Source organism: Nannobrachium achirus (assembly GCF_963921795.1).
Source record: "Nannobrachium achirus genome assembly, chromosome: 4".
NCBI lineage: Eukaryota > Metazoa > Chordata > Actinopteri > Myctophiformes > Myctophidae > Nannobrachium > Nannobrachium achirus.
In genome coordinates, this window is record NC_137813.1 from 44,379,906 (window position 1) to 44,389,906 (window position 10,001).

Below are 10,001 nucleotides of genomic sequence, written 5' to 3' on the forward strand. Positions count from 1 at the left end.
TGTAGCATCTTCAGGAGAGATTCCTCTTTAACCTCCACCCCTGCACTGACCTTTGCCCCCGAGGGACAGGGGGTGAAGTGTGGTGTCAGGACACATCTGCTCGGAGGAGGCAGCTGTTATTTAGTCTCCTAATGTAATTTATCCTACAGTCGAAAAGGGTAGGGTGGGGGGTTTGATGGTAATCACAGCTGAGAATCATTAAAAATCAGCTTAATTCCTCTAGAACATGCAGTGTTTCTCAAATGGGGGTACGTGTACCCCTAGGGGTACGCGGTTAGGGTCTGCAGGGGGTACTCAAAAAATGCCCCCAAAAAAGAAAAGTCACACCCAATGTGAAGTGAGCGGTGGTCGTGCTTGCATGCATAACGTCTTCGGACTGGGATTTGAGTCTAGGATGTACAGGCTATGCTACACACAGACACGTTTTGCTATGGCAAAACGCTGAGGAAAAAGGCTACAGACATACGACATATGACATATGACATCACTAGACAAACATGATGCTACGTACACACATTTTGCTATGGCAAAACGCTGAGGAAAAAGGCTACAGACACACGCACAGCCACTCTATGGAGCGCTTAAAAATAGAAGTAGGCTTATACATTGTTATGTTTAATGATGACACTTAGAGAAACGTGTTGTGACCCTGATAGTTGCTAACCCAAATTGCATGGTACCAGGCAACTGGGATGTGTTTGAATGATGTTTGAATGTAAGTTATTGACATGAAAACTGGACTGAAATGTTATGGCCACAGCGTCTGTTTAGGAGGCACTGTTTGGAAGCTCTCACTCCCTTTATAATTTGCAACGTTATATTCTTGAAAGGGGTTGGTTATCATGGCATCATATACCACTAGTTATGGTTTTAATTGCAGTTTTTTAAGGAAAACATTACTGTCGGGTAAAGGGGGTACTTGGATTCAGAAATCATGGAAAGGGGGTACTCAAGCCAAAAAAGATTGAGAAACACTGCTCTAGAACATCCAAATCTATACCTCTGGGTAGCGGGTAGTACCCACCCCTCCACTAACACCCTAAACAGAACATTGTGCTAATTAGGCATCGAAAGCCATGGCTCATTACTGTGCAAAATCTCACATCCTGTTTACTAGATGATGCCTATTTGCTGTCGCACTGGAAATAACCTCACACACCGTTCATATCCACGGTGCGCCTTCTCAGTGACGTCAGGCGGCGCTTCAGTCTACACAGAACAGGCTTCGAAGCAGCCACCGAACAGCCAGTCTACCCCCCTGACTACATTACACGCATGGATGCATATATCGTCGTTGTCGGGTGAAAACCTTGTATGTCCAAAACCATTTTACATTTATCATTTTGAAAATGATTTAAACTATAGTGAAAACAGCCGATCTACAAGCACACAACGCCTCGCACCGCGAGGCGTTGTGTGCTTGTAGATCTGCTGTTTTCACTACTTTTGTGCGACAGCCTTGTATGTTGAAGCAGGGCTTTGCTTTGCGAAAAAATGTACACATTTGAAACTTGGAGATACGAGGTTTCTGCCCGACAACGCCGATATGCTACGCAGTCACTCACTAAACTAACGGATCCATGAACATATTCATTCCCAATTCCTGTACCTCACATGTCTGTGAGCTCTTGAAACCGTGCACTGCTGCATATTGCTGCTGCTGCTGCCGCAGGAAATGACCAACACCCCCCCCCCCCCTCCTCACCCCCACCCCATATACACACACACACACACACACACACACACATATTCACCATTAGCACCACCCCGTCCTCCTGCAGTCCCCGAGGGTTCAAGCACCCAAATCAATTGAAAGAAAAGAGAAGTGCACTGTGTTCCTCCCCCTACATCTGTCAGGGAGGGAGGGAGGAGCAGGAGGGGGGGCTGGGGGACTTGTGGGCCATATAGGAGGAACAATATCACTCCATCTGTCACAAAACCGCCTCATCTCTGATGGGATGAGATATAGCTCACATATTTATCTGCCAGTACATCATCCGTGAGTATTAGCTTACTGGTTGGTACCCAAGCCACCAGCAAATTCCCAGCAGCATATACATACGTACTGGCATTCTGTTTCACTTCACCCAACCCAACCAACCAGCCAACCAGAGTTCCCCGGGCCCACCGTCGCAAATATAATGCTTTTAAGCAAAGCAGCACGCGGAAAAGGGGAATTATTCCACTTTACATAGCGAATCACGTTAATGAAAATGGTACAGTGCCACGCGAAGGACATTTGCATGGGAAAACGTCCTAGGATTAATGTACAGAGCAGTGGACCGCACAGCTTAATGAAAAGGACGGCGCACAATGTGCCACAAAGGAAATATTGAAAACAGAAAGATGCAATCTGTTAACAACCACGGAGCTCTTTCATATTCAAATGGGTGCTGGCTCTGTGTTTAGAGAGGAGGATGGGTGTGGCTGTTATGATTCTCCTTGCCTCCTGAGCCGTCGCGTCGCCGTGACGCGCACCACGCTCCCATTCGCTCCGTGGAATTATGTTATCTGACTGGTCACCGTTCAGGACAGGAAGAGAAATGACAAAGCCCACACACGCCGCCCGTCAACGTTGGCCATGGCGCACGCCGGCCAATGACAAAACAACAATGGGCAGCCCGGTGGTTCCGTATTCAGTAAGAGTGACACAGAATTAGAGCCTGACCGACGCCAGAGGACACTAGTCCGATGCCGATCACACCCATTACCGATTTAGACCAATATTTTCTAATCAGTTTTGTGTGATGTGATTAAAGCTTATATTTGAGAACATTTAACTAGAATTCGTTCATTTAAACACTTAAGCTCTATTAAAAAAAATGCCAATCTACAAGCTAAGCTATCTTTTAAATGTTTTGAAAAGGTTTCACCAAGAATGATAAAATATAGGGCCGGAAGGGTTGAAGCTTGTTAAAAATCAGGACACCTTGGCTACCATCGGAGACATTAAAAAAGCCAAATTGGCCATCGGTCTCATATATTGGTCAGACTCTACACGCAGAATGGCCTGTTTACTGGAGAGAACAAGGGAAAAGAAAAACACGTATCCCAGTGGGCCGTCATGCATCTCTCACAGTATAGCAGGTAGGCTATACAGCCCGCAATCTCAGTCATTCATATTTAATTCCTCAGGAGTTTCCGGACAGACTAATGTGCTATTGATTTCAAGTCTCCTATTACAGAATCAGGGGTAGGGCTGAGTGTGGGGTGTGGGGGGAGGAGGAGGGGGGGAGGGGGCTTGAGGGAGTGGAAGCAAAAGATTGAAAGAGGAGGGGAGGAGGGAGGAGGATGGACAGAGAGAGAGAGAGAGAAAATAGAGTGCGGTGACTGAAAGCGGCGAGCATCTCTAGGAAACACTATCATGTTCCCATCTTGCATGGCACTGTGTTCCCTGCTATATCTGGGTGATCTACTTTTTCCTGTTTTGACGACCATCTTGGATGAGAATTCATCAGACACATTCAACATTAAAAGTACAATGAAGAACACATTGTAGGAAAAGTGGTATATCGTCGTTGTCGGGTGGAAACCTTGTATGTCCAAAACCGTTTGTTTTGTATTTATCATTTATAAAATGATTTAAACTAGTGAAAAACAGCCGATCTACAAGCTTGTAGATCTGCTGTTTTCACTACTTTTGTGCAATGGCCTTGTATGATGAAGCAGGGCTTTGTACACATTTGATACTTGGAGATACAAGTTTTCTGCCCGGCAGTGACGATATAGTTTATTTAATTAACCACTTAAGCCCTATTTTATACCTCGGCTATTTAAAAGAAATAGCCAAACTACAAGCTCATAGTGCCTCGAATCGTGATGCGTTGTGAGCTTGTTGACAAGCTACTTTCCAAACATTTTGAAAAATTGTGAAATAACAAAGAAAAAAGTATTGACTTAGCTTTTTTTGTGTGCCTACAATGACATGCCCAAAATAGGGACTCCATGGTTAAAGTGGTTAAATGTCTGAACGGTTACACAATTCATAAAGCACCAAACCTCAAAAGCCCCATGTGATGTTCTTGCACCTAGCTCTCGTATTAATTATCCAGTATATCGTCACTGTCGGGCAGAAACCTTGTATCTCCAAGTTTCAAATGTGTATGTTTTTCCATAAAGTGAAGCCCTACTTCACCATACGAGATTGTTGCACAAAACAAGTGAAAACAGCAGATCTACAAGCACACAACGCCTCGTGGCGCGAGGCGTTGTGTGCTTGTAGATCGGCTGTTTTCTCTAGTTTAAATCATTTTCAAAATGATGAATACAAAACGAGCGTTGTTTTGGACATACAAGGTTTCCACCCGACAACGACAATATATTTTGTGTGCCAGAAAGGGGAAAGTGGGCGGGAAAGGGGAAGCAAAAGAAAAACAGAAAGATTGTGTGAGAGCTTTGTGTATTTAAGGTCACGCACTCTCTCTCAACATCAAATCAGACAGGACATAATAAAAGATTGATGAGTACATCTTTGTATTTAAGAATGAAACATGTTCCCCGAATCCCCGTACTATGCATGTTGATCCTCACACCATCCAAGGGTGGAAAAAGTACTCACATTCTTTAATTAAGTGTGGAATGTGGAAATATTCTCTTACAAGTAATAGTCTGGAATAAAAAATGTACTTGAGTAAAAGTACAAAAGTACTGGTATCACTATGTACTTAAAGTACCAAAAGTAAAAGTACAATATGTTTGAAAATAGCAGATCTACAAGCTCACAACGCGTCACATTGCAACGCGCTGTGAGCTTGTAGATCGGCTATTTTCAAATAGCCACGGTATAAAATAGGGCTAAAGTCGTTTATGTATGTTTTTATAATATTATAATGTATACCTGCAAAGTAACTAGTAAAGTTTTCAAATAAATGTATTGGAGTAAAAGTACAATGTTTGTATCCGAGATGTAGTGGAGTAGAAGTAAAAGTATTGGAAATTGGAAACACTCAAGTAAATGTACTTAGTTACTTTACACCACTGCCTCACACCATCTAAAGATAAACCTGCGTGTGCATGCATCCACACTTGAACAGGAACATGCGTGCGTGCGAGTGCACACTAACACACACGCTCACGCTCGTGTGCACACACATACAGTATATATCTATATATATACACACAGTACGTAATGTATACAGTCTTCTGAGCAGCCTATGGAAATGTTTACATGCACTATTAATGTGTGATTTCAGCTAGCGTACCCGTGAAGAATATGAACTTGGGACCATGTTATGCTCATAGCCGCTGACACCTAATCTGTAGTAGCACTCATACATGCAGCTCTGCACAGAGGATTAAAACAGCACCATGGAAAGCAAAGCAGATGATAATCAATAAGTAAAAAGACGACAAGAGGTGTCTACTTCATACTCCTCCACCCACCAGCCTGACTGTCTCCTCTAATAATAGCCAACTGAGACAACACATCCAGACAGAGAGAGAGAGAGAGAGAGAGAGGGAGAGAGAGAGAGAGAGAGAGAGAGAGAGAGACGGAGAGAGAGAGTGGGGGAGAGGGAGAGAAAGATAAATGGGGGGGGTAGAAGGAGATAAAGAGAGAAGAAATGAGGAGAGAGAGGGAGTGAGAGAGAGAGCGAAAAGGAGAGGAAGAGAAAGAGAAAGAAAAAGTGAGAAAGGGAGATTTGAGAGGAGACAAAGGGAGGGGGGATTAAAAGAGATGGTGAGAAAGAGAGAGATAGAGAGAGAGAGAGAGAGAGAGAGAGAGAGAGAGAGAGAGAGAGAGAAGAGAGAAGAGAGAGAGAGAGAGAGAGAGAGAGAGAGAGAGAGTATCCACGAGGGAGAAAACTAGAGAAATGCCAAATAAAACACACAGGGCTGAATTAGGCCAGCAGCCATTATCAACAAATGTCCTTTTAAAAGGGGGGGGAAATGTGATTTTGGAGCCTTTCCTAAAAGCAGTAGCCTAACTGCTTCAGTGCATGCTGCCTGCCATGCGAGCCCACATCGCCTAGAGCCAGGCCTAGATCACTGAATTAACCTGGGGCTTTCTACACACAGGGGCGTCACAAGGGGGAGGGGGGAGTGGGACTGAGTTACTAGGGCTCAAGGTGGGGGGCCTGGAATTATTTTATCCTTAACTATTGAAAAATAGCAGATGTACAAGCTCACAGTGAGCATGTACATCTGCTATTTTTGAAAACTCGTGAAAATGTGTGCAAGTCTTTGAATATATATTTTTTAAAGCAAATATATGTAACTAAAATTTTGCTTCTGGGGGGGTCCCTGGAAGCTGGAACTAAATATTTTGAGATGGGGGTCCGTGGCCAAATACATATAATTTTGGGGGTCCTTCACATGAAAATGTTTGAGCACCACTGTCATAGAAACAGAAGGATTTTAAATATTCATTCAAAGATCAAAGATCTACAAGCTCGCAGCGTGGCACTCGGTGCCGCCCTGTGAGCTTGTATATCTGCTATTGTTCAACAGTTAAAGCACCAAGGGCCCAGAATTTGGTGCGACACCCCTGCCTACACACTCCTCAGTGTTCAGACAACTCTGTCAGTGTCAGAAATCAACTCGGAAGTCCATTTTCACACTGTCAGAGCTATATTAACACTGAGGATTTTGTTGTGTGTTCTTTCCCATCCCCCCAGAAACATCATCAGTCTCTCTCTGTTTGCCAGACCCATGAAATGGGTAGGCCTACATAAGCAAATGTCTGTCGGTCCGGGTTTTCTATATAAAGGGTATATATGATGATGACATGATGATGACATGCCTACAAAAGGCATGATGTCATAAATGATGATGACAGACAGGGGGTCTGGCACAACCAGGTTGACCTGGTCTAGTTTACATACATGTGCTTGCACGCACACACGCACATACTTAATGCCACAGCCCACAGGGCAATGGGAACAAACTAAGTCAGACATTCATCTGGTCAAATTTGTGCCGTTCATTTAACTGTGAGTGTATAAAATCACAATGAGGATTTTACTGTGAACAACTTGATCAACAGAGAAATGCTGCATCCTTGCTATATCACACCGTTCAAGTGTATGATGAATACGACACTCAACAAGTGACTCGTTTTGTTATATAATAATCCCACAATTAGCATCACTTTGTGTGACTGACTACCCCGTACCCCACCTTGTGCCAACACCAAAATCTATAAACGGATATCCTCAAAGCCGTGTCAAGTACTGTATATGCTTCATTTATAAAACAGCATGCGGCTATACTTCCGGCGGGCAACACTGCCTTAAGTGGAAGTATAAACCAGACTATAGAAGCGGAAGGGATGTCCTGAGGAAACCAACGTGTTAACCTCTTATGCCCTATTCTTTCTACCCGAAAATAGCAGATCTAAAAGCTCACAAGTTTGAGTTATTTGCCCATTATATCGTTGTTGTCGGGTGGAAACCTTGTATCTCCAAGTTTCAAATTTGTCAGTTCTTTCGCAAAGCAAAGCCCTGCTTCATCATACAAGGCCGTCGCGCAAAAGTAGTGAAAACAGCAGATCTACAAGCACACAACGCCTCGTGGTGCGAGGCGTTGTGTGCTTGTAGATCAGCTGTTTTCACTAGTTTAAATCATTTTTAAAATGATAAATGCAAAACAAGCGGTTTTGGACATGCAAGGTTTTCACCCGACAACGACGATATATTTTTTGATGTTTTCAATTTTCAACTATGAAGACATGCCCAAAATAAGGATGCCAGGGTTATAAGGTGGTAAAGCAGGAACAAAGGCATGCCAGCGGGTTTCTTCAGAACAAGAGGAATCACTAATCACCACTAGTGGTAGAAGCGCTCACGATAAGAAGATAATCAGTAGAATAACAAATGGGTTTTTAAGCAAAACTGCAATGCTTGATCCTTTTGAGTCAGGATGGTACAATAGGTGCTTCAGATGCCCTTTTATCCACATGATAGATTCAGATGCCCCTGTCGACCAACCAGCACTCTAATGAGGGGCCGCAATTAAGCCCATTTATTCACACCAAGTGTGAACTGTAAGTGGGCGCTGCAGTCAGTTGAAAGACCTGGCCGCTCTTTGTGTTACAAGAGCCACTTTCATTCAGTAAATAAAGCAGGGGGAAAAAAACCCTACACAAGCACCTAATGACTAAATCTTGCATATGTGGACGTGTGTGTGTGTGTGTGTGTGTGTGTGTGTGTGGGGGGGGGGGGGGGGGGGGGGGGGGGGGGGTTTGTTTGTGTTTGTATGTGTGCGTGTTTCTGTGGATGTTCACGTATAGCTGCTATACATCCGCACCGAAAAACAGCTAACCTGCCGACGCTGGTGAGTAGCTAACCTGCCAACGTGGGTGAATGTTAACCTCTATGCCTAAACCTAACCCGAACCCTAACCTCAGTAACCGTGACGCGGGTGAGTAGTAACCTGCCGACTCCCTTAGTCGAAATGACGGGACGAAGAAATAGCGACATTTCCCCCTAGATTCTTGGAACCGTGGTGCATTCAAGGAACCGGTGGCCATTTTTTGGTTCCAGGGGCAGGGGGGGGGAAATCGGAACCGGGTTCAACTCCGGTGTGAAAAGGGGCACTGGGCACTGAAAAGAACACTGAGGATTTCACTGTGTGCAGATACTCCCTCTCGGCTCTCTGGCTCAAGCTAACTAACACACACATCCTGGAGGAGTTGAGTCAGGAAGCCTGACAGAAAACGTGGGGGCGGGGCTAAGACAGACTGACAGTGGGGCTCCATCTCTATCCTCTTATTAACGCTTAACGAGTGCTTTCCTCATGCAATATTCATCGCCACTAATATCAGCCGAGCTCCCGAGTAGAGCTAGCTACTTATGTAAGGCAATTATGTAAAATATCAGACAGGGGCTCACATTCAGAAAGTGACTGAGGAGAGAGGCTCCAGGACCACGACAAAGAGAAGCGAGAGGTAGACCGGGAAGAGGGTGATTAGGTGGTGGGGGTGCTGTTGGAGAGAGAGAGAGAGAGAGAGAGGGAAAGCAAACATTAAAAGGAGATAAGAAGAACTGGAAAACACACTGTACACAGTAAAACCCTGAGTGTTATGTGCAGGGGTGTCGCACCAAATTCTGGGCCTTGGGTGCTTTAACTATTGAAAAATAGCAGATATACAAGCTCACAGCACGGCACTCGGTGCCGAGCTGCGAGCTTGTAGATTTGCTATTTCTCTGAATATATTTTTTGAAAAACCTGTGTTTCTATGTCAGATTGTCAGTGGTGCTCAAAACGTTTCATGTGAAGGACCCCCAAAATGATATGTATTTGGCCACGGACCCCCACCTCAAAATATTTAGTTCCAGGGACGCCCCAGAAGCAAAATTTGAGTTACAAATGTTCGCTTAAAAAACTAATATATTTAAAGATTTGTCACGACGTTGGCACAAGCTTCTCACAACCTTTCAAAAACAGCAGATCTACAAGCTCACAGCGCAGCACTCGGTGCCGCGCTGTGAGCTTGTATATCTGCTGTTTTTCAATAGCTAAAGTATAAAATAATTAAGGCCCCCTCCACCTTGGGCCCTAGTAACTCAGTCCCACTTTCCCCCCCTTGTGACGCCCCTGGTGTTAAGCGTAAAGAAATGGATCTGTATGTTTTTTTCCCCTCCACGCCAAACTCCAACGTGCAGCATTTCACACTCTTAGGATTTTTGCTGTGCACGTTCATATATACTGTATAAACGCCCTCGCAAACATCCATCCCCGCGTCCCAATACTTGACCAGCCAGCGGGGTCAACGATGTGACGCAACCATCATTCTTCACAACCGGAGACATACGAGGACTCCTCAAGGTCAACTCGGGAGAACGAGGCAAAAGGACACCATTGTTGATCGTGGGAGGCCTCGCATCAGCACCGCGCACAACCCGCCCACCTATCCAACACACACACACACACACACACACACACACACACACACACACACACACACACACACACACACACACACACACACACACACACACACACACTGCAGGTATTACATTTTATTCCAAAGTACATTCGCTGCTTATCTCTCTCTCTCTCTC

General features: G+C 44.6%; 1 protein-coding gene across 1 annotated transcript in view; it reads right to left on the bottom strand.

Annotated features, from left to right (window-relative positions):
* dock6 (dedicator of cytokinesis 6) overlaps nt 1–9,052 on the bottom strand; it is a 114,003-nt gene extending 104,951 nt beyond the window's left edge. Inside the window, exon 1 of the mRNA XM_080724672.1 lies at nt 8,829–9,052. Within this exon, the coding sequence (XP_080580798.1) occupies nt 8,829–8,830 (2 nt within the window). The 5' untranslated portion in view covers nt 8,831–9,052. The remainder of the gene's footprint in view (nt 1–8,828) is intronic.
* Nucleotides 9,053–10,001: the final 949 nt, after the last annotated feature.